This window comes from Lissotriton helveticus, chromosome 9 (assembly GCF_964261635.1).
Source record: "Lissotriton helveticus chromosome 9, aLisHel1.1, whole genome shotgun sequence".
Classification (NCBI taxonomy): domain Eukaryota; kingdom Metazoa; phylum Chordata; class Amphibia; order Caudata; family Salamandridae; genus Lissotriton; species Lissotriton helveticus.
Window position 1 is genome coordinate 97,278,030 of NC_136070.1, and position 26,201 is coordinate 97,304,230.

General features: G+C 47.5%; 1 protein-coding gene across 6 annotated transcripts in view; it reads right to left on the reverse strand.

The window, feature by feature from the left end:
- The window catches only part of MTA1 (metastasis associated 1), a 761,697-nt gene that overhangs the window by 349,583 nt on the left and 385,913 nt on the right, over positions 1 to 26,201 (reverse strand). For all 6 annotated transcript variants that reach the window (XM_078659566.1, XM_078659564.1, XM_078659562.1 and 3 more), the window contains exons 9-11: positions 6,057 to 6,245; positions 5,424 to 5,498; positions 4,818 to 4,876 (exon numbers count right to left, since the gene is read on the reverse strand). In XM_078659566.1, the coding sequence (XP_078515692.1) occupies positions 4,818 to 4,876; positions 5,424 to 5,498; positions 6,057 to 6,245 (323 nt within the window). The remainder of the gene's footprint in view (positions 1 to 4,817; positions 4,877 to 5,423; positions 5,499 to 6,056; positions 6,246 to 26,201) is intronic.

A 26,201-nucleotide genomic window follows, 5' to 3' on the forward strand; every position in this document is an offset into this window, starting at 1 on the left:
CAGCATTACCTAATCATTTAAATTCAACCATTTATCTATTGAAAAACTAAGGAGCAAGAGACCTATGAAATTCTACGAAATGAACTTAAACAATTCATTCAAAGAGACAAAACTTTATTTGGTTGCTCCTGACTCTGACGAGCAATTTTTACTGAAGGCTTCAGGGTTTTAGCTTTCTTTTCTAGGGTATGTATACCGGATGTATGAAGGAATGTTTCCATTTATTTTCTAGTTATGTTACAATGTGAATGAATTGACGCCTCTCTGTTTTCAGGTTTTGAAGGAATGAGGAAGTCGTTTTATTTTTGACGATCATTCTTGGTATGGAAGAAATGGGATACAATTGTATTTCTGAAGGTAATGGAATCTCAATTCATTAGTGAGACTATATGAGAGTAGTCAATCTTATCTGGTAATTATTCTTTTTCTTCTTTCAGGTGTCATGCCTCAATCCTCCCTGTTCCCTTCCCAATCCTTTTACCCCCGCTTGATCACCCTAATACTCTTATTTTTATGATACGGAATTGGGGGAATCAAGAGGTAGACCCTTTTGTGCATCGTTCGGATCCTGGGGAGATCTCTTCCGCGCACATCGCAAGGAAGTTTTACAAATGGACTGAATATAACTGACAAAACGAATTGATTACTGCATACCTCAAGAGATCTCAGGAATACATTGATTCCACATTTCTTTTTTTTTTTTATTTCAAATCATTTTTATTGAAGTGATACACAAAGAAAGAAAGACATAATAATAATTCTTCCTTACAGACATTATCAGGTCAGTTATTGATGGACAATACAGAAAGAAAACAAGATGACAGTAATAAAATAAAACAAAACAACTCAGCTTGCATCTTCATAATACAGATATATACATAACACTCAGTAGGTAGAGGTATCAGCATGTGCTCTAGTAGGTTACAGCCGATGTGTCCCTTAGTAACACAGGTCAAGTAACAGAATTACTTTTGACTCATCAAGGTGGTTCATAGTGAAATGATGATGCATCTAGTGATGCCCATAGTTTCCTATTAGACGGTTTCCATGTAGCTGCCTGCAGCGCTGGGATATTGACACCTCTCAGGAATGACAGCCATTCCTGCCAAATTTTGAAGTTTACCTCCTTCGCACTTTTCCACTTGCACAGCACCACCTTACACGCCAGCGTTAACATTAAGTCCAAAAGCAGGCGGTCCTGGTCATTTGGCAGCTGTGGATCTAATGCCCCCAAAATAACATAAGTAAAGTCCTGTACAGGTTTTATTCTGAATACGTGGTGTATGCATTCAAATATTTTCCCCCAGTATATACTTAAAGAAGGACAGTTGAATAGCATGTGTGCGAGGTCTCCCGTCCCTGAGTGGCAGTTCCAGCATGTAGGCGAATCCCTTAATTTACACTTGAAGAGCCTGTCTGGAGTCCAAAATGCCCTATTTATTAGCATGTACTTTGTTTGGAATAGAATGGGTGAGACTTTGTGGATGAGAGCCGTCTTGTGAATCAAATCCCAGTCAAAGTCTATGCCTGTTAAGTTCGGCTCAGCTTACCACTTCAGCTCCACCTTCCTATGAGTTTTCCTGGGTAAGGGCAATAATAGTTTGTACACCTTAGAGACAAAGTGGCCCGCGCTCATGAGACGTGGGATATGAGTCATTAGCCATGGTGTATAGGGAGAGAAATTGCGTGCAGTTAGTATTGCTTTGATTTTTAGGAAATCATAGAAGTCCATCGGAGTAAGGTCGTGCTTCTGCTGCAAGGTTGAGAACGGGAGTGGTGTCCTCCCTTCGTATAGATCCCCCACCAAATGAATGCCCTTTGTGGACCATGAGTCCCAGGAGAGTGTACTACCCTTGTGTTTGAGATATGGATTTCTCCATAGGGACATAAAGGACGACTTAGCGAAGGTCATCTTGGTTTTGTGTGTCTGGTCGAGTCTAAGCAAAGCTCTCCTAGTATTTAACATTATGTATTTGGAATGTGGTAGGTGCAATAGGTCCATAGTGAGTAGGGTTTCAAGAGGGGCATGGTTCACCAAAGCTTCCTCTATGTTAATCCAGACTGGCGTGTAGTGTGGTGATTTCGTCAACCATTGAGCACCTTGTTTGCAAAGGTAGGCTGTCTGGTAGTTCCTGAATGAAGGCAGACCCAATCCTCCCCTGTCTTTAGCTAATTGCAGTTTCTTTAATGATATTCTGGCTTTTTTACCTCGCCATAGGAAAGTACCAAACAGTTGGTCTACCTTCGTAACAAAGTTGTTCGAGAACGTCATTGGGAGCATGCTGGCCAGGTAATTAACCAGCGGAGTAGACATCATTTTGAGCGTCTCCGCTCTGTCCCACCAGGAGAGGAATTTTGGTGACCACCCCTCTAGTAATGTAGATATCTTTTTAAGAGTCAGGTCCTCATTTATTTTCAGGGTGGTGATCAAATCTTTAGCGAAGTCTAAACCCAGGTATTTAAAACATTTGGGCTGCCATGTAAGACCGGATTCCCCAATGATTCCTTTATCACCAATATTGTTCAGAAGCTTGACCTCTGTTTTGTCCTTAAGTTTGTACCCAGATACTCTGGAGAACTCCTCAATGTCAGTCATGAGCGCAGGTATAGCCTCTTCAGCTCTCTCAGACAGAACCAGTACGTCATCTGCGTACGCAGTTAATTTGACTGTGCAATCCCCGAATGGAATGCCCACGATTTTGGGATCTTCCCTTATATGGTATAGGAAAGGTTCTATTGCCAGTAAGAAAAGTGAGGGTGATAGGGGACATCCTTGCCTTGTTCCCTGCTTTAGACAGAATGCAGAAGAGAAAGAACCGCCAGCTCTGACCCTCGCCGAGGGGCAACAGTACAGGGACATTACTAGTCTTATAAAAGTTTCCCCTAAGTTGTATTTGTCAAGGACTGCTTTAAGGAAGGACCAATCAACCTTGTCGAAGGCTTTCTCAGCGTCCAATGTTATTGCCGCTGTGGGGGTGCCTGGCAATTTTGCCTTTTCTAGAACATGTGCCACAATCCTCGTGTTGTCACTGGACAACCTGTTTTTAAGAAAGCCTGCTTGAGAAGGATGGGCGTGGTTTGGACGCCGAGAGAGATGGCGGCGCTGTGAATCTCTCCACCCGTGCGGAAGCCATCAACCAAGCGGGGAGCAAGTACAATCACTCTTACACGGCCGAAAATCAAAGAATCGGCTACCGGAACATGAAAGGTGCAGAAAGAGAGTACGCCCGACGAATTCCGTGAGAGGAAAGTGGCCTTTTGGCTGCTTTGAAATACGCGCCGGTGTCTGAAGCGGACCAGGGCGGACGGAAGACCGCGCGGTAAACCAGGCGTCGGCGGACGCCATGTGAGGGCCCTGCACGGACCCTGGACAATCCGCTGTGGACTCCGGTGGAAAGACCGAGTCAAGGACGACGACATATGAGTCGCGTGAGTAAGGTACCCGTCTTCGGTTCAGTAAAGTAAGCGCTGCTCGCGCCTACACAAGATGGCGGCTTCGTTGCTTCTTACGGCAACTCTCCATGTCTGACCGAAACGCTATAGTGGAAATATTTTGTGTTCTTTGGAGAGTCCATCTGGGAGAAAGAGAGAGAGCAAAAGAACGAGGAAGAGGATGAGCGAGAGAGAAAGACCGAAAGAGAAAGGAAGAGAACGAGAGAGAAAGAAGACAGAAGGAGAAATAGAAAGAATGAGCAAGAAAATGAAGAAGAGAAAGAAAGTGTGTGTGGGGTGTGGGAGTGAGGTTAAGGACCATGATCATCTACCTACTTGCAAGGAGATGTCCTTTGCAAAAGTGACTACGGGTGTGACTGTAGTGAAACTTTCCTGCAAAACTGTGACTACCAATGTAGTGCTTTCAAATTACTGATTTCCAATAGTGTAGAATCGAAGTAGCAGGTGAGCACCCCCCTCTACTCCTAAACTGTTCACAAGAAATGTAATTTTCCTTTCCACACTAAAATTTATTCCGTACGCACCAATGGTATTTTGTTCAAAAGGTTCTTCTTCATTGTCAACCACTTGCAGCTTGGCAACCCGTATACTAAGGAACAATTAGCTACAAGTGGGGGCTGTTGGCACGAATACACACTCACACTGGTAATGGCACTGTCACACACTGCTGATCTAAAGCAGGTTCAAGATCTGGTACAACACACATGCACTCTGTAATGTGAAGAACCTTTTCATGGAGAGTGGAAAGTCTTTATGAACGCGTTAACTGGTGGGTCAGTACTCATGTATTTGGGTGGCAGATAGCCTCAAATAGAAGCCAAAGAAAAGTGGAAAAGTGCCTAGTGTTTCTTTCTCTGGTCAGTAACATGACGTTGGAGCCAAAAATTATCAGAATTCAGTTGGCTTCAACTTACTATTAAAGATAATCTCTACAGCACTTCTGTGACAACGGTCATCATAAAAATGCAGATATTCTAGACAGTTTAGGCCAGAAAATCCAGGAGCAGGGAAAATAACCATAAATAAAATTTAAAAAAAGGCTACACAGTACAGAATCTACATCCCTAGAAAACATATACCTAGATGGTAAGGCTGAAGAAGCCCGACGCTCCCACTGATGAAACGAGCCTCAGTAATTGCAGTTTTTGAATCCATCAACTAGGCAGCCATGCCGACACATTTAGAGAGGAGTAGACAGACATAAAATATTTAACATGCCCACTACAGAATTTTGCACCACATATATAGTTGCACTCAAGACAGTCACTTGATTAACCACTGACAATGAAAATATTTAAGAACGTTAAGTACAGCACGCCATAATGTATAGAAAGACTTCATGTGGAGAGAAAGAGAACACTTACTAGTTAGGTATATACACTTGTTTTAATTTACTTTCTGCTTCTGCAGCTTTCAATCGTTTCTTTGAGAAAAAAAAACATAGGTTACAATTAATATTGTGGCATTCCAACATTTTACATTCAAACTGCTATGACTATCACCTGCTTTTGTTGTGGCTCAGTCACACTGTAAATTTCACATATCAACGCTGGTAATGAGTGGGGTTAATAAAGATTATGATTGCTCCCCAGTTCTGAGTGAGGAACGGATCAAAATTATTTCATGCTGAGATTGTTTTGAATAGATTTATGGTGAAACTCTGCATGCATACTGGCAAAGCTTCACAATATGTAACCATGATTTGCCTGATAAATGTAGACTGAGCTTGCTGCCAGGTTACTATTTGTGCGTGAAATTACACTCTTAGAAAATTTTAAATATACTGTAAAACCTTCATGCAGGGGACATGTCTGTGAGGTGCTCCTTTTCAGCTCCTCACTCACCTAGTACTATGCCACGAGTAAGCAACAGATAATGTGTACGCATTCTAACAAAGTATCTACCTATATATGGATACATATCTGCATTTATTTAAGAGAAATACTGCTTTTTGTGTTAGTGTTGCTTACCTGCTGAACGTATCTGTCTGTAGTCTTCCACATGTAATAATATTCTATTATACTGGTTAATGACTTCCAAGGTAACTTGTAAAACAGAAAAATTAGAGTTGATTAACTTTAAGAAATGGTCTCCCATTTGGAAATCTGTAAAACGTTTAATGACATGACTGGGGTTTTAGAAAATATACATCTATATTCGTCTTGCAAATTGTGGTGAAAGGTTTCTAGCTAAGATGCAGCCAAAATTACCCGTGGCCACCAGCATTTAAGTCAGAACACTGAAAAAAAGTAAACCCATTATGGTGTTCAGGTACATTAACAAAAGTAAATACAGACATTAGGTTTGAAAACTTCAGAACTCAAGTCACAAAATAATATACAAAGAAGAAATTGTGAAATGGATCTTAATGTCTTAAAACATCTCAACCTTCAGCAAGGATCATAAGCTATATCGGTAATTTCTTCCTGATTTATTCTAAGACATAATAAATACTGTGCGTGCAAGCGTGTAGATGATAAGATGGTGTGGGCGGACAAGGAAGCGTGGACGATGCATGGGTGCACTGGGATACAGACAAACAGCTCAAGCATACAATGAGTTTGTAAAATCCATCATTAGAAACTTCAGCTTAAAATACTTACAAAATCTTGCTGTATGTCAGTAAAATCTTTTCCGTATTTTTCTAAGGCTTCCTCAAAGAGGTTTGCTTCCGATGCGGACCATTCCTCCATTTCATCTCTGCATAGGACTGGCCCACCCTGTGGCACCAGTGCAGAGATTGCCCTCGAAATTTCATAATTACTTTTGTCCAAAGTATCCATTGCGTGGAACTAAACAAGTAGAAAAAGAGCAATCTAAATTACATTTAATTAATTATAAGAGAAAGTATATATATATATTCAAAGTTTTATATAGCGCGAACAAGATCTTTACAGATATCAGAGCGCTTCACAGAGACAGGGGTAGGGGCAACAGGAGGGTGACTAAACAGACTAATGGGTACAGTATAATAGTCAGTAGCATAATAGGATAGCAGTCATGTACAGATAAAATACCAATAAACAATCAGGTAACCAGTAATATGAGACGGCGCAAAGTCATTGATCCAGCTACAATAGGGTTCAGGTAAACTTTGGCTGTAGGGATGGCTTATACCATTTTCTTAGAATTAGAGAGAACAAGGGGTGGGGGCATCAAGAGGGTGAATCAACAAACTAATGTGTACCATATAGTGGTCGGTAGTAGGAGAGTAGCATAATAGGGTCGCAATCAAGTAAGAATATAATGCCAATAGACAATCAGGTAACCAATGATAAAAAGTGATGCAAAGTCTCTGACCCAACAACCTTAAAGTTCAGGCGAACTTGGCCATAAGGATGGTTTTCACCTCTTTCTTGAAGAATGCAGTGGAGGAGATAAGCCTGGTTTCAGGAGGGAGTGCATTCCAGATCCTGGGTGCCATTCCTGAGAAGGCGCGTTTGTATGTTTTTTCCTTCCGGAATCTACGAGGTTTCAGGAGTAGACCTTTTGTACTTCTGTTGGATCTCGAACCTCCTGATATAGACAACTTTTGAGCGAGGTAGTTGGGTGCACGGCCGAGTGTGTCATAACGGCAATTTTTAGCTGTATTCTGGCTTCAAAAGGCAGCCATTTCAGGGATTTTAAGTCTGGGGATATATGCGAGTGTTTTCTTGAGCCAGTAATGAGTCTCGCGGCAGCGTTCAGGGAGGCTCTTAGGGGTGCGGTTGTTGATAGCGGGAGTCCGCTGAGGGCCACAATTCCATAGTCTATGCGGGGGATGGCTAGAGCTTGTACAGCAGTTTGGAAGTCCTTGGCTGGGAGGAAGGGTTTAAGTTTCCTCAATGTGTTGATTTGGAAATTAGCTCCTTTCGTTGCTTTGCTAACGTGCTGTTGCATGTTGAGCTCGGCGTCAAGTGTGATGCCTAAGGATTTCGCAGAATCCACGATGGTAGGTTGGACATTGAGTGCTGTTAGGTGATTAAGCCAGATTTGGGTGGTAGTAATTTTCGCAGGAGGTGAGATCAGTAGGAACTCAGTTTTCAGAGCATTTAGTTCGAGGTGATTATCGGCCAACCAAGATTGAGTGTACATGTAATTACCTCATTAAACTGTCAGACCAAATGCAAAACAGATTAGGTGACGCTTCGGAGTAATTCTGGCACCCACATCGGTTAAGCCTCTATTGCTCTAGTTCTTCGGTCTGTCCACACAGAGTAATGGTAATATATTATAATCTTCCTTCAAGCAACAAACACGGAGGCAAAGCGGGTAGATGTGCTCAATAAACACAAGAGTGTAGGAGGCTGGGTTTCTGTTGCAGTAACCCCCCCCCCACACACACACACACTTTTTGCCAGACTACTGATGCACTTTGACTTGATGTGCCCTGGGTCTTTGCCAATCAGGTTCCCAGGGCCTGTATTCTGTCCCAAAACTGTACCTTGTACCCCCAATTGGCACCTCTCTGGCCACATATCAGTCCCTTGTAAAAGGTACCATGGGAACCAAGCGCACTTATTGTGCCACCCTTCGAGGCCCTATACCTTTATACACACACACACACTGCCTTTGAAGGCTGTGTGTTTTGGTGCAGAACAAAGTGAAGAGTCGACATGGCACACATGATTACCGTCAAACATGATAGTTTACTCGAACTATTAAACACAAGAATGGGTCTATCTGGGACTGTTCTCAACTGGTTCACTTCCTTTCTACACAACAGGTCGCAGAAATTCAAGAGCAACAACTTGATGTCCTCGCCAATACCTGTTTCGCTAGGCGTCCCCCAAGGATCCTCCCTATCCCCAACTTTGTTCAACCTAGTTATGGAACCTCTCACCACCTTGCTACAAGCATCCAATGTACACTTTCACATGTACGCCGATGACACCCAACTATATCTCAAATTACAATCCCCCAAAGACATTTTGCTCCTGAACTCAACGATCAGAAGCACCCAATCCTGGCTTGCCGATAATCATCTCAAACTCAATGCTTTGAAAACAGAGTTCCTTCTGATCTCACCTCCCGCGAAGATCGCTACCACTCAAATTTGGCTCAAACACCTAACTGCACTCAATGTCCAACCCACCATCGTGGACTCAGCAAAATCTTTAGGCATAACACTCAACACCAATCTCAACATGCAGCAACATATCAGCAAGGCAACTAAGGGAGCGAACTACCAAATCATTACCCTGAGGAAACTTAAACCCTTCCTCCCAGCCAAAGACTTCCAAACTGCAGTACAAGCACTAGTCATCCCGCGAATAGAATACGGCAGCATCGCCCTCTGCGGTCTCCCCTAACTACTACTGCACCCCTAAGAGCTTCTCTAAACGCTGCAGCGAGACTCATCACTGGGTCAAAAAACACTTGCATATTTCCCCTGACCTGAAATCCCTGAATTGGCTGCCTTTTGAAGCCAGAATACATCTGAAAATCGCCTGCATGACACACAAGGCTGTACACTTGAGCTCACCCGGATACCTCAACCAGAAGCTGACAATTTCTGGCGGCTCTAGAAACACTAGAGGCACAAATAATCTTTTGCTAAAACCTCGAAAATTCAGGAAGGAAAAAACTTATAAACGCTCCTTCTCAGGAATGGCACCCAGGATTTGGAACTCACTCCCTCCTGAAACCAGGCTCATCTCCTCCACTACACTTTTTAAGAAAGAAGTAAAGGCTATCCTCATGGCTAAATACACTTGAACTATTACTGTGGATTTGTTAAAGACTCTGCACCGACCTGTACTATCCGCTCGATCCCTGTGATTGTTTTATTACTTGTACTATTGTCTTACCTGACTGTCTTTGCTCCCACTTATTTGTACTATTAGCATTATTGATGTACCTGTTTTACTATGCTCCCCCATGTACCTACCTCACCCCACTTATTACCTGCAACCACGCTATGCCCAATGGACTGTTATCTACTCTCCTGTTGGTATCCATGCTTTGTAAAGCGCTCTGATATCTGCAAAGATCTTGTTCGCGCTATATAAAACGTTCAAAATAAATAAATAAACATATCCCTGTGTGCCATGCCTACAACCCACTGCCCTGAGGTAGGTCAGCCACCCCTCTAGCTGGGTGCACTATAACAGTGTTGAGGGTACAGGTTCATGAGCTACAGTGTCTAGACCCATTCTTAGACATTGTAAGTGCAGGAATGCCATTAAGAGTATATGGTGCTGAGAGTTGGTCATTACAAACTCCACAGCACCATAATGGCTTTACTGAAAACTGGGGTTGGGGGTGGGGGGGGTTTGGGGGGGGGGGGGGCAAACATGGCGGTCGCAACTTAGCTGAGCTCTGTGCTCGGACCAGATATCCTGATAAATTACACAAAGCTGGGGGCCATGTGTAAGGAAGTGGGTTTCTGTTGCAGTAACTCCCTCCCCCCCTCTCCCTCCCCCAAACTGTTTGCCTGACACCGGATGCACTTTTCCTTGGTGTGCCCTGGGTCCCTGCCAATCAGGTACCCAGGGCCTGTGTTCCTTCCCTAAAAACGGTACTAAAGCCTAAACCCAATTGGCATCTCTGGCCACATGTCAGCTCCTGGTAAATGGTACCCCAGGTACCCAGGGCAGTGCGACCAGAGAAGACCCCTAAGGGCTGCAGCACTTATTGTGCCACCCTTAGGGGCCATGTGCCCTGACACACACACACACACTGTCTTTGAAGGCTGAGTGTCCTGGTGCAGAACTAAACAAAGACTTGGCACACATCCCTGTGTGCCACGCCCACAACCCACTGCCCTGGTATACATCAGCCACCCATCTAGCTGGGTGCCCTATGCCAGTGGTGTGGGCACAGGTGCATGAGCCTTGTGCCCCTACAGTACCCAGGGCCATTCCTGGGCACTGTAAGTGCAGTGATGCCATTAAGAGTATATGGTGCTGGGAGATTGTCATTAAGAACTACACAGCACCATAATGGCTACACTGAAAAGTTTGATATCAAACTTCTCAGCACATTAAATCCACACTGATTCCAGTGTGGGATTGAATGTAAAATGCACTACAGAGGGCATCCTAGAGATGCCCCCTGAAACCTAACCTACAATCCATGTCTTGTCTGGGAGGCTGCCTAGGCTGCCACACAGCAGACATGTTGCTGGACCCCTGGGTGGAGAGCCCCCGCTCTCCTGGGCCTGCAACAATGCACATCATTGACGAGGTGCTAGGTCTCCTACCCCAGGATGGGTAGGGGGAAGCTTCAACGGCAAGCCGCCTCTGTGAGCTTCTCCAGGCCACTTGCTGTACTCAGCAACTGGTCCCCACCGGTTCTGACCCCCACTCTGGCAGGAAGACTGGCAGGAAACCCTTCGTGAGGAAAAGGGGTGTGCCAACACCACCCCTCAGGTGGGAGAGACAAGGACTCTGGTTCCAGTCATCTTGAGGATGGGGAGCCCTGCCCAATCAGAGATAGGCTCCTGCCCCCTCCCACAGGTGAGGAGCAGATTAGGGGGTGTACTCACCCCAGGACGGGGACCTATTGGTCCCTGCCCTTCCACTACCTGTAACACCCCTAAATTTAGTATTTAGGGGCACCCTGAACCTTCCTTCCTCAGTTCCCGATACCGAAACAAGCAAGAAGATCAAGAAACTAGAAGACCTGCCGTGCAGCTGCCGTGCAGCTGCTAAGAAGAGGACGACACCAACTGACTTGGCCCCCGTCCTACAGGCCAGACGACCCTCGAACTTGCTCCTGCAAAACCCCGGCTCCTTCTGTGGTCAGCAACCTCAAAAACCCCGGAGGACCGGACTGCCTTGTGACTCTACCAAGACTGGGACTCCCACAAGCAGTGGTTCTGCTCAAACAATACCCCTGATGCCAGCCAAGAACAGCGAATTCAGCACACTCTGCACCCGCCGCGCCCGGCCTGTGCCTGGGTGAACAAAGACCCTGAGGACGTCCCCCTAGCGATTCCAACCTGGAATCCAGTGCCGAAGTACCATTCTCGACGACCCCGACGACGCCTGCAGCCTCAGGACAAGGGACCCCTCCAACCGCGACCCGCAGGGGGTAAGGTTTCCCGACCTCAAAAGACACCCCTGCACCCAGCGCCCCACGGCCCCCTGTGCCCAACTCCTGGGTGCATACCTATCCTCCAAGATCCCAACTTATCCCTCGAAGTGTTGGTCACTCCAGAAGATCCTCCGTCCTCGAGCCTGCAGCCTTTGTTCACTTTCCAAGAGCTCCATTGAATAACATTGAGCGCCCGAGAGGCAACTAGTCCAGAACCCTCATTCATAGAAGAGGTGGGCAGCATACAGGAGAAAGAAAGTGAGTAGAGTGCAGGCCTGGGCGTGCTATATGGACCCTATACCCGAACAGAGACTGGGAACCTGAGTCACATTCTCGAGTACCAGCAGAGACAAGCCTCTGAGATAGCCTCATAGCCCTCCTCTATACCACATACACTGTAAGGGCAGATGCACAGAGTGGGGGCAACAGGCGCCCGACCCACAGTTCTGTCAAAGTTACAAAGGTCGTAACCGAGCCCGATTAACCCGTTCTACAAAACCAGTAGCTACAAGCCCAGTCTGGCATAGTTACCTTGTAATCCCAACAGAGCCCACTCCTTCTCTGGATTGGCACCTGCCGCACCATGGGGCGCCCAAAAGGGGTTGATACCGGACGCAACCACCACAAATACGTAGCAGCCAGAAGAAACAGACACCACCCAAACTCTTTCATCGAGCTGCATCCCACCCACAAACATGAAGTCAGCTCCGGATAAAGCTGGACTTAATCCTGCAGGAGGTCAGAGTCTTACGAAAGACCATAGAACAGCAAATCGGCTTCACCCTCCTAAAAGCAGACCACGCCAAATTAGCAACTACTGTAAAGGCCAACAAACTAACCATGGCAGAAATGGTACCACAACATAAAGTGCACATAGCACAAATAACGCAGTTGCAATAATACGTTTCTGGGCTTCAGGACAGGGTTGAAGATGCTGAGGGGCGAACAAGAAGGAACAAGGTTCGCATCATCGAACTTCTGGAAAGATGCGAGTGTCCCAACGCTACTGGATTAATAGAACAATGGCTTCATGATCATGTGGCCCCGAAGGCCTCTCTGATTTCTGTGTGAAACTGGCCCACAGAATCCCCACTGGAAGGCCAGCGGCGGGAGCCCCGCCTCACCCCATAATCGCCCATATACTCAAACATTTCAGGGACCGAGACACTTTGCTACAAAGGGCCAGGGAAAGATCCCCAATCCAATACGAGAACCAACGGATATTGTTATGACGGATCATACAATCCTTGTCCAACGCAGGAGATCCTCGTGTCAAGCAACCAAGAAGAAACTTAGAGCCCTGGACCTTAAGTATGCCCTGTTCCCCGCCCGTCTGAAGGTCATTCATGACCAAAAGACGCACTTCTATGAAGAGGCGGATAAATCAGAGGTCATGTTGCCCCCTACGACGTCCCAAAACGCGTTGCAAACCATACATCAAAGCCCAAAGAGCAAAACAGGAAAAAGGTCACGCCGTACTAAAACGAATCGCAAATCCCATGCGAAGAGCCCTACACCTGAGCAAACCCAAAAAGGAAGAGAAGCAGCACTTGCTGTGGCATCCTTTTTTAGTGACTGCAACCCCCACTCCATGTCGGAATCGTCAGAAGAAAAAACTATACACTCTGGCTCTGAGAAAAGAATCGCCCTGTTTCGCACTGTGACCCCCACCCCCCCTCCACCAAACAGTGGATGACTTCTTGGGCTAAAGAGGCACCTGACCAGAAAGCCCCAACCCGTCTGAACAGTCCGAAAATGTAACAATGGAGGTAACTGTCGCCATGCATTCTCCCCCCAGCTTTGGGGGAACACCTTAACAAATGAACATGGTCCAGGCACTCAGGGCCCTCACTGCGAAATAAACCCATACTCTATTGATTGTTAACACAGTTGTGTTCAGAGTTTGGACCAGCACAGTTCCAGGTGTTTTGGGAAACTGGCTTACCCTATATCATACAATGTACACTGCTAACTTTGTTACCTAAGGCAGGCTCACGAAACACATACAGAACAACAGATGCTGGGCACATATAACATAATAACCTGGAACGTACCAGGACTGGCCTCAATTTATAAGCGTCACATGACATATGCGCAACTAAATAGGCGTAGGGCACAGGAGGTGTTCCTGCAGGAGTCCCACCTTACCGAATCCGAGGTGACACAATTACGTAAAAAGTGGAAAGGACAAGTGTTCACCACATCATACTCCGCCTTCGCTAGAGGAGCGACAATATGAGTCAGACATGGGGCCCGTTTGTGGCATTAAAACAGCGCACAGACCTGCAGGGCAGATACATCCTAGTACATGTCATGCTGGATGGCACACACATAATAGGCAGCCTATATGCCCTAAACTTTGAGTAAGAGAAATTCCTTACAAGCCTAAACGCAATACTAGCGGACTGGGAGGGCTAACCATGGATACTGGCCGGCGATTAAAATGCAGTCCTAGACACCCAAATAGACCGCTCGCACCACCCAATTCAAGATGCAGGGTCCATTAAACAGTCAGAGGCACTCCGCATATGGTCATGGTGGCTGGGAGACATATGGCGTTTAAAGAACCCGATCAGTTGAGAATACTCCTTTTCCTCGACCCACCACCTCCACATACTGATAAGTAGCATGCTCTGCTCCCTCTCGCTCATCACACAAGTGACTCACACCACTTATTTTGGGAAAAAGCATACTTTTACATTTATAAGTGGTGTTACAATGTAGACGTGTGCTGGGGATTGCTTTTTCTTGTGTGTTGGCCTCGGCCGCATTTTGGGGGAGGTTGGTGGTTCTCCTCACCTTACAGCACCGTCCTTCGATACCATTTATTTTTAACCAGTATATGTGTTACTTTAATTTTCTAAACGACAGAACTTCACACACTCAAGAACAGTTCTTAAGACAGCACAAAGACAATAGGAGCCCATTTGCTTTTCAGCCTCTCCCCCTGACCACCCAGCAGGAAGGAAAACAAGCATTTGCAATGCAATAGGTCTCACATTTTTGGTAGTTAGAGGTGTTGACGCTGTAAATGGTAATGTTTTATACGTAGGTGTTTAATTTTTCAGGAGAGTGTATGCATGTGTTGTGTAGTGGAATTAAGTGTGTTTAGCATTTGTTAGTTGTGTATGAAGTGTATTATATTTGTCTGGTGGAATTATACGGAAGGTTGTTTAGGTGAACAAGATTATGGGATTTACAGATAGTGATAGATAAAGAAAGTATGAGTAGCTAAAATACAGAGACAGAACAGAAGGAAATTGTAGGTAGACTTAGCACGAAAGGGAATTGAATGTGATTAATCAAGAAGATTGTACTATTTTTTTTTTTTTAAATGTAGAGACAAGAAATGTGGAAATGAAGTCAGGAAAGTCTGCAGCTGTGATGCCTTCAATACTAGCTACAAAATATGGTTGTGTAAATGCGGTGGATGAAGCGGATTGCTGTACATGCAAAAGAGAAACAAAAAATCAAATAGAAATGCCAATATGATCCGACCAAAATTATTCACAAACACCAAAGATAATTCCTTATAACTGGGGGAGTGAGAGAGCGTTGCTATTTTAGCGAGAGTAGAATTTTAAGAGCTTATAACCTTTAATGTATTGGCTATTTGAGTTATATAGTGCTGTTATGCATCAGGCCTGATGTGAGAAGTAACCGGATACAACCTAAAAATGTAATCTATACTACTATTATAAAGCGAGAACTGGGAACCTTTGAGGCGGGTAAACTCGAAAAGTACACCACCAATCACAACACCCAATACAGCGTTGGAAAGGGGAGGTCCCGGAGATGGACATAGGCTATACAGCACCACACCATATACATTAGGGGGGGAAAGAACGTTAGGAGAAAAGTGATATGAACGCCGCGTTTGGCGTCATGGCGCATAACGTGGCGTTCGGCGTCATGGGCGCATACAACGCAATGGCGTGTGGGCGTGGCGCGGGGAGGAGCGCGGAACCGACACCCGGTTCAGTGCAATGTGCGCCACTATCATGGTGAAGAGAGCAGCAGCGAAAGTGGAGCCGTGGGGAGGAAAAGTAACGCGGCGTTCGGCGTACACCAGGAGCGCGGACCAACACCCAGTTCAGTGCAATGTCCGCCACCGTCATGGTAAAGAGAGCGGCGGCGACAGTGGGGCCGTGGGGCTGAGACGGCCCCCGAGAATGATGCGGGCTTTCATGGTGAGAGGGTACGGAGTGAACGGAGGGGTGAAGGGGACTGAAGAGAGGTAAGGGAGTTCCTGGTAGGGTGAGGAAAGGTACGCTTTTGGTAGGTTGAAGAAGTGAGACTGAAAGCAAGGACATGGGTGGGATGAGGTGGGGGGTCTGACTGAGGTGTAAAGTGTAACTGACGGGTTGGGAGGGTGTAGAGATTAAAAGGTGACGTGGGTTAATGTAATAGGCGGAGGAGGTGATGGGGTACACATGGGAGTGGGCTGAGATGAGGGAAGTCTGAGGTGAGTGTACTCGAGTGATAGTGTGAGGATGAGGTGACTGGGCTCAGGAGATTTGGGGGGGGGGGGGGAGGGTAGGTGCGCAGGTGGATGGCCGAGACAGGTGAAGCTGAGGCTCTCAGAACAGAAGGCCAGGTAGTTTGAGGGGAAGTGGGCAAAAAGGGGTAATTGGTAAGAGAGAGGTAGGAGCTGCCCGTGTCCGGGGTGCGCAATGCTGGTGAGTACCTTTCACCTCGCAAAGCCTACCTGGACAACGTCGGGACGGGCTGCTAGTAAATAATATTTGTGTTAGTGAATGTTGTTGCTATTTTGGCTTTAATACCGCAACTAAATTATAAGGGAGCTCTTTAAGAGGGCAAATACATTTCACCGATAATTTTGTTTATCCCATTGTAAAAATTATAAAACGTTTGACTGTAAAAGTGTACGCACAAACTGCCCCTAATAAAATTATGGAAAGGTAATGTACCTTTGAAATAAGCAAAACAATATTAGGTTTAATAGTCAATACTGTATAAACCCAGAACAGTAAATACAATCCATTATATTAAGGGTACCACAAAAGTGTGTTAAGATGGTGCTCCAATAGCAAAAACATGAAAAACCTGGAACGTACTGTATCTCATGTATTTATTTATTTATATAAACGATGTTATGTAGCGTGCGTCGTATCCCTGGGCCTGATGAAAAATGACCTTAGACAGTCAGGGACCCGAGTTCCCCATCGCTGCTTTCTTTCTGAGGGCAGTGACATCATTTCGGAGAATAATCACTGTAGCAAACACAACTTTAGAAAACATGTGACTTCCTAGTAAAGTCAGAAAATGACTCATGATTGTGGGACTTTAATATTGGGGAGAGGAGTTGGCCTAACGGCTAGGGCGGTCGGCCTCGGATCTGGAGAACTGGGTTTGAATCTCGGCAATGACGCTGAACACCCTATGATTCTGGACAAATCACTGAATCTCCCCGTGCTTAACAAAAATGAATGTGCCTCATGTAACTCAACTGGTGCTATGTAAAGCGCTCTGATACCGGCTCAAGTTCGCGCTATATAAAACAAACAAAAAAATAATAACAATAATAATGTTTCTTCAGTGCTGGGGTTCACTTAGTGTTAGTATGATTTGAAGCGCTTCTGAGAACTAGAACCTAAAACATGCAAAAAGTTAAAAACATGCTTAATTTGAGCAGATCAGTAACCAAGTCACGAAGATGACTTCCTTCAAACACCCCTTCATCAGAGCTGCGGCTCACGGTTCACATTCTGCTGAAGTTAATTCAATGCAATTAAATGGGTACTACTAGGGCCTGTTAATTACATCGCTTATAGATAGCCGCTCAGCACTATTTAAAAAAAATTATGATCGTTGTAGGAAGCAGGCTCTGTGCAAACTATACCTTACGTTGGTATAGTATACACAGAGTCCAGTGGAACCCCAAAGGTAGGCAGAGGTAAAAGTGGATAATACCTTACTCTCAATTTGTGGTAGTGTGGGCGAGCAGTAGGGCTTTATCATACATAGGATAGTGTTAAGCATGTATTGTACACACTCTGGCAAGAAATTATGTCACACATTGAAATCCTGAACTCAGACCAATTTTGTTTATATAAAATTATTATTTGGTTATATTTTAGTTCTAGAACCAAGCTAGGCTTGGTACAGGTAAGTATAGTAATACTTTGCAAGAAATATGCAGTGAATTAAGAATTAAATGCAGTTGGGTTGGTTTTCAGGTAAGTCATTTGTTTATAAAAGTTTGAATTACTTGTCAGATTACTTTTTACGTTACTTTTGCTACTCAGTGAGACATGCCTAGATATTACACTGGGACATTTCCTAGACAAAAGTTATGTAATAAAAGTTTGAACTACTTGCGGGGCGTGGCCAAGAGCCGAGCATGGCGGACGTGCTTTAGAGCGGCTCCGTCCACTGCCTGCAACATAAGCAACTTATCCTGATCTCCCCGGACCCCCCGATCGCCACGAACCGTCCCCTGGTGCCTGTGGGGTGATACGAGCCTCCGACCGTGATCTGCTGTCCCCGACGTCGACCGGCGAGCACACACGGACTACGGCCTGAACGCGGCCTGGCACTGGTGGAGCAGCCGCGGGCTGCAGTGAGGGGGCGGTCCGACGCTGCTGGAACCGGCCGCAGATGCGACGCGGGACGCCAACGGAGGGGAAGCCGGCCGGGACAAACAGTGAAGCAGGAGAGGCGCTGCGATAGTAAGGACCTCTGTACTCGCAGGGCATTGTGGCAGCCGAGTGGCGATTACTGGTGGGGGCCGGCAGCGGACCATCTCTGAACAGTGCGGAGGCGGCGCCGGCCACACTGAATCACCGGCCGTGCGCGCCTTCCGCGCCTTCCCGTGACTCACTGGACTGAAGCCTCGATGGTGCCGACCGCCACCGCCCCGCATTAATTACTGCGCCCAGCAGATCAGTGCCCGGGCGCTGGATGTACTGCGCGGCGCGGACGACCCCCCGCTGCTACCGGGATCCTGATTACTGTGTCCCTCGTGCTGTACAGCGCCGAGATTGCGTGGATCTGAGGAGTGGGAGTACTTAGCCTACCGCAGCGCCGAGGTGCTCCTGGCATTGCGGCATAGCGAATTCAGTGCTGGCGTCTCCTATGTGCTTCATGGCCCTGACAGCGACGCACGACGGACGTTGCAGTAAGTGCGAGGCCGCAATTTTCTGACTTTGCCCTGCAGTTCGGAGCGCAGAGGGAGCTAGTGTGGCCTGCTGTGGAGAGGGGCCGCGGCGCTCCCGCACACTGTGGACCACCTTTCACGAATTCCTAGCGGCGACTGCACGCAAATAGCGCCAGTGGCGTACCGACTGCGGGTGGGTCACCTTTGCTTGCACAACGTCGGTGGTGGAGGAGAGACACGGCGACTGTCACCCTGCTAACGAGGGCTATGGGCAGGAACAGGGCCAAGATGCAGAACCACGGAGCTGGCGCCGATGTCCAATCTACCGGATCTGAGGATCCCCTGGCCTCTTCCAACGTGGAGATGATCCCCCCCAACGGGCAGGACCTCGCAGGACGCAAAACTGGACCTCATACCAGCTGAAATCAAGGCGTCCAGAGAGGCATTGGAATCTCAGATGGACACTATGGCGACAGGCCTATCGCTTCTCAGGGCAGACCATACCAAACTGGCAGAGAGGGTCACGGAGCACAAGCTAGCGCTGGACGACCTAATCCCACAACAAACGGTCCACTCCACGAAACTCGAAAATATGGAGAAGCAGATGAAAATGATATGGAACAAACTGGACGATGCGGAAGGGCGGGCGCGCCGCAACAATGTGCGAATTTTAGGTATTCCGGAAAGAAGCGAGGGGAAGAACCCCACACAATTTGTGGAGGACTGGCTGCAAAAGATCGTTGGCCCCCAGGACCTCACGCCAATGTATAGTGTGGAGGGAGCACACCGGATACCGGCGAGACCACCGAAACCGGGGGCGCCGCCACGCCCGCTGATTGCGCGACTGCTGCATTACAGGGACCGCGACTCTGTCCTGAGGGTGGCAAGAGAGAAAGCCCTGTTACGCTATGAAGATAAAACCATCTCGGTGTATCCGGACTTTACCCCGACGGTACAAAGGGCTAGATCTGGGGGTGAAACGCACACTGCGAGACAGGAATATGAGGTACGCCTTACTGTTCCCGGCCCGGCTTAAAATACTTTACGAGAACAAGTCATACTTTTTCGACAGCCCGGAAGAAGCAGTGGAGTGGATGGAACTATTAGACAACCTGTTCCCCACCTTCAAAGAACACCTCTCCAATCCTAGGACTCCCACGCATATCACCCCCAATTCTAACACCCTTGACTCAACAGCCCCCACTCTCATCCCTTCTAACGTAGCCCAGCCCCAGAGCGACAGGCACTTCACCCCTACCCCCAGCACCTTAGTCATTCACCCACCTGCTGTAGCTACCCCACACTCCTCAATTACAGTCACAGATCTTTCCCCCACTTGCTTCAACCTCACCCTCACCCCCCCATCAACATTCGGACCTCCACTCAATTCACCCCCATTCCTTTCACCCCTGACTCCACTGCTCTCACCCACAACCCCACCCCCTCCCCACTCACCAACCCTCGGACCTCCACACATACCATTAACACTCATCTCTCCCCTGACATCACAGCTCCCACCCACACTGCTCTCACCCACAACCCCACTCCTTCCCCTCCTACCAACCCTCGGGCCTCCACACATACCATTAACACTCCTCTCTCCCCAGACATCACAGCTCCCACCCATAACCTAGCTCAGCTCCGGAACGACACGCACAACGACAACTCCCACCCTTTATCCCCTCCCATCCTCAGTCCCCACTACCCTCTGGCTAAATACGCAGAACACACATCCTCTCTTCTTAACTCCCCCACCTCACAAAGGGTCCACCATCAATCCCATTTCCCTCCCCATTCTCACCCCCCACTACCATCACTGTACCCCCACCACCACTAACATACACGCATCCTCCACCCTGCTCTCTCCGCCTTCCACCAACCCCCTCTCTACCTCATCCACACCCCTCCCGCCCAAACTCTCTCTCCTCCCTAACTCCATCCCGTACACTGACACTGACACAACGGAGCCCTGCACGAACACCAGCCTACCCCCCCATCTGCTCGCTAATTCACGGGTCAGTCATGCACCTCTGATCCCCGCTCCCACCTCCATCGCATACCCCACGCTGGACAAGATTATGGCCACCCTCATCCAGGTCAAAGAAGACTTGCACATCATCAAAGAACTACTCTCCACAAACCCCATACAACTCTCACCCACCTCCGCCTCTCCTCCAAACATGCCCCCCACCCTTCCGGTTGACTCTCTTACTCAACACTCCCCACACCGGACTTCAACCAATGTTCGCAATCGCAACAACCGCACTCGTCGCCCCTGCAACCACTCACCCACCTTCACCTCCCCTCCCAACAGGTCCCCCTCCCTTCCGGTGGACTCTCCCACCCAACACTCCCCGCACTGGAGTGCAATCCCTGTTCGCAATCGCAACAACCGTCCTCATCGCCCCTGCAATCCGCTGTCAGACCTCGACACACTCACTCTCCTCCGCTCCTACGACACAGCCCCCCACACATCCAGCGCACACCTTACCATACCCACCATACACTCAAATCCCCTTAGACCCCCCTACTCTAAACAGCAGAATCTCCATCCCTAATAACCTTAGAAAAGTCCCTCTATCACTAGAACCCTCTACCACCCTCAACACACCCCGCCTCAAATGCACTCTACTCAACTGCAGATCGGCCTCGAAACATTCCACCGCCATCGCTGATCTCATCTTATCTCTGGACCTTGACCTAATCATTTTGACTGAAACCTGGCTAACTGAATCTTCGTCACCTATAATGGATATTCTGGTTCCTCCCAACTACCACATCATTAGACTTGACAGGTCCGGCAAATTAGGCGGTGGAATTGCATGCATTTACAGGAACAACCTCTCTGTTCGGAAAGTCAACTTCACTTCCCTACCATCCCCTACATCCTGTGAATACATCTGCCTCGACATTATCAATGAGGGCAAACCGATATGCTCTCTGCACGGCATTTACCACCCACCCAGGGACAACCTTACCTTTTCCCAACAAATCATGGATATGATCTCAACCAATTCTGGACGGCAGCTCACCCAAATATACCTTGGTGACTTCAACCTCCATTGGAACGACCGCAATGACGCGGTGGTAAATAGCCTTAAAATCTTCCTCAATGCCCATGACCTCACCCAAATATGCAACAGCCCGACCCACGAGAAAGGTTCTATCCTCGACCTTATCATTTCCAAAGAGGACTATATCCAACTTGAGTCCATCCTACCCTGTGACTGGTCAGATCATCATATTGTCACATTCTTCATCAATGAAAAAGTTAAATTTAACCCGGTTCAATCCTCCAAGCCCAAAGTCTGGAAAAGAGACCTGAAAAAACTCAACCCAAGCTCTCTGCCTCCTAACAGCTGCAAACTCCTACTCCCACCTAACGGCACGACGGACGTTCAATCCTTGACTGACCACTATCTCAACGCTATGACCTCAATAATTAATGAGGCTGCACCGATGCAGCTAAAAAGAGTCTCCACCAAAATATCCAATCCATGGTACGACGGGAGTCTCAATGAGGATAGACGAGACATGCGAATGGCAGAGCGCACTTGGAGATCAGCTCCCTCTGCACCTACAAACTCTGAAGAAAAAGAGAAACGCCTATTTCAGGAAAATTAAACGCTCAAAATCAGATTTCTTCAGCCTCCAGCTCGACCAAGCAAAAAACCGTCCGAGGAAACTGTTTGAGCTAATCAGAACACAAGCCGAGGAGCAACCCCAACCACTTAGCACGGTGCGCGAAGCACCCTCCTGTGAAGACTTCTCTGCCTTCTTTGTCAAAAAAACTGATAGCATAAAGAGCGATCTCCTTACTGACGCAAGCCTCTACTCCAGACCCCATTGCATAGCACCCACTGAACCAAAAAACAATGCTACGTGGTCATCCTTTGACACCTACTCCGAAGAAGAAATTGGCAAACTGCTCAGCACCTTGAAACCATCCAATCACCTCACAGACCCCCTTCCAGCTGGCGCTGTAAAAGACTTTACCCCTCTGCTTCTCCCACTCTGGACTAAAATTATCAACAGCTCACTTCAACAAGGAATCATACCTGACTCCCTCAAAGTTGGACAAGTCACACCCTTACTTAAAAAACCTACAGCCGACCCCTCTGATTTGAACAATTATCGTCCCATTACCAATATCCCCACTCTCGCTAAACTGCTGGAAAAATGCACACAACTACAATTGACTAAACACATTGATCAGTTTGAGCTACTCAACCCTCATCAATCAGGCTTCCGAGCTGGGCACAGTACAGAAACTGCCATGACTCGCATAATTGACGACACACTTCAAATCCTAGACCAAAACGACACCTGCCTCCTCATCCTGCTTGATCTCTCTTCAGCATTCGACAACGTTAAACATGAGAAGCTACTCGAACTACTAAACACAAGAATGGGTTTATCTGGAACTGTTCTCAAATGGTTCACTTCCTTTCTACACAACAGATCGCAGAAATTCAAGAGCAACAACATGATGTCCTCGCCAATACCTGTATCGCTAGGCGTCCCCCAAGGATCCTCCCTATCCCCGACTCTGTTCAACCTAGTTATGGAACCTCTCACCACATTGCTACAAGCATCCAATGTTCTGTTTCACATGTACGCCGACGACACCCAACTTTATCTCAAACTACAATCCCCCAAAGACATTTTGCTCCTGAACTCAACGATCAAAAGCACCCAATCCTGGCTTGCCGATAATCACCTCAAACTCAATGCTCTGAAAACAGAGTTCCTTCTGATTTCACCTCCAGCAAAGATCGCTACCACTCAAACGTGGCTTAAACACCTAACCGCACTCAATGTCCAACCCACCATCGTGGACTCAGCTAAATCTCTAGGCATAACACTTGACACCAATCTCAACATGCAGCAACATATCAGCAAGGCAACTAAGGGAGCGTACTTCCAAATTAATACCTTGAGGAAACTCAAACCCTTCCTCCCAGCCAAAGACTTCCAAACTGCAGTACAAGCACTAGTCATCCCTCGAATAGAATATGGCAGTATCGCCCTCTGCGGTCTCCCCCTTACCACTACGGCACCCCTAAGAGCCTCCCTAAACGCTGCAGCGAGACTCATCACGGGGTCAAAAAAGCACTCTCATATTTCCCCTGACCTGAAATCCCTGAACTGGCTGCCTTTTGAAGACAGAATACACCTGAAAATTGCTTGCATGACACACAAGGCGGTACACCTTAACTCACCCGGCTACCTCACTCAGAAGTTGACAATCTCTGGCGGCTCTAGAAACACCAGAGGCACAAACAATCTTCCGCTGAAGCCTAGAAGATTTCAGAAAGAAAAAACTTATATACGCTCCTTTTCAGGAATGGCACCCAGAATCTGGAACTCACTCCCTCCTGAAATCAGGCTCATCTCCTCCACTATACGATTTAAGAAAGAAGTAAAAGCTATCTTTATGGCTAAATACACCTGAACTACTACTTCGGACTCTTAAAGAATCTGCACAGATCTTTACTACCTGTTCGACCTCTTTGTTTATTTGTATTATTTGTATTTTTGCTCTACATCTATTTGTACTGTTAGCTTTACTGACTTACCTGTTTGACTAGGATCATGTACTCTCTCTATGTAAAGCGCTCTGATATCTGCAAAGATCTTGTTCGCGCTATATAAAACTTTCAAAATAAATAAATAAATAACCCTGTTGCCCCCAAACACGCAGGACCCCTTTGAGGGAGACCGGAGAGAGAGATCTTCGCGCCGGGGAGAGCGGAACCAGACTGGAGAGACATTGGGACGAGCGAGCGGACCCGCGTCCCCAAGAGGATCGACATCAGCCCGGACTCAAGGGGCGACGGAAATTGGACAACTGACAGAGGCCGCCTTGGCAGAACACGACGCTCAGGACAACGTGGATTTAGATTGCCGCTCTGCCTCGCGGACGGAGGTGTCGGGCTCGGCTGACAGCCTCCAACTGTTCCCTAAGATTACAGCACAAGAAGCGAATGACCTGTGAATACAGCCATGGAAGACATTGGGTGGTATTGTATGAACTGTATGTCAGGGCGATCGGGGGGTGGGGGGCCCCACTTGCTGAGGGCACAACGGGGTGATACCAACGGACCATGGACTGGTGTAAGTGGCCCTCGCTCCACACCGTAGAGACATGTTTAGAATTGATGCGTGCCCACGTTGGACAGTAATGTTTGGATCCCGAAGGGTTTTATTCGGGAACCTTATAGTTATGGGGTTGTTTTTTATAATGGCACGAGACTCATGGCGAATAATATACACCTGCTTCGTGGTGCAATGCTCACTGACTTTACATGCTGCTGTCTGGAATGGGGGTTCTTAACGAATACAAGATGTGCACCTGGAACGTGCGGGGTATGGGGTCTGTCCACAAAGACACAGAATCCTGGCCCAACTAAACCGTAGGAATGTCATGATCGCCTGCCTCCAGGAGACCCATTTAACGACCACGGAGAGTGGAAAATTGCTTAAAAAATGGAAGGGGCAACTATTTGCTACCTCTTATTCAGCATTCTCGAGAGGGGCAGCGGTATGGCTGAGGAACTCAATCCCTTTTAAGTTAGTGGAGCTGAGGTCCGATACAGACGGCAGATATGTGTTCATCAGAGGGTTGTTGGATGGCTCCCCTGTTGTGATAGGCAGTGTTTATGCGCCGAATTCGGGCCAACCGGCCTTCCTAGTAAGGATTAATGGGATACTAGCTGATTGGACAGAGTTCCCATGGTTAATAGGTGGGGACTTTAATGCAGTGCTGGATGTCTCCTTAGACAGGTCCCACCCTCCCTTACAAGCAACTGAGAGTAGAAAACAGGCTGAGGCGCTAGCATGATGGGTGGAGGGATGGAACCTAGTAGATGCATGGCGTGGTAAACACCACTTGGTCAGGGAGTACACATTTTACTCGCCACCCCATAACTTACACACTAGAATTGACCATGTTTTTTGCACCACGACACTACTGGGGGCGGTAACAATAGCGGAACACATGGGCAAGACACTCTCGGACCACAACCCGGTGGAGGTCATATTCCAATGGGGTAGGAACCCTTCACCCATACCTACCTGGCGTCTCAACCCGGACCTGCTTGAGGACGCGACCTTTCGCGCGGCACTTGAGGATGCCATCACATCTTACTTTGCTGTGAATAGCGGGACCGCGAGTTCCCGACAAATAGAATGGGACGCTTTTAAAGTGTCAATCCGGGGAGAGGCGATGAGTACACGGGTAGGAATGAGACACACTGTGATGAGTAGACTCCGGGACGTGGAGGGGCGGCTAGCCATGCTCGAAAGCGAAGCTGCAGGCACGAATGTGCCCTTCACGCCACTGCAGGAAGCACACATCCAACATGCGGAACTCCTTGAAGAGTAGCGCATACTGGACTACAGAGAATACACGAGCCGACAACATGCTCAGGCGGACAGGGCAGGACCATTGCTAGCCCGACTGGTGAAGGATGAACCGGTCCAGCTGCCAGTACTAGAGGTACTTGACCAAGGGGGGTTGATGGCGACGACACAGCTGAGGGTTAACACAGCCTTTAGAGATTATTATGAGACACTATACGGCCCGCACGCGCCACCGCCTGATGGG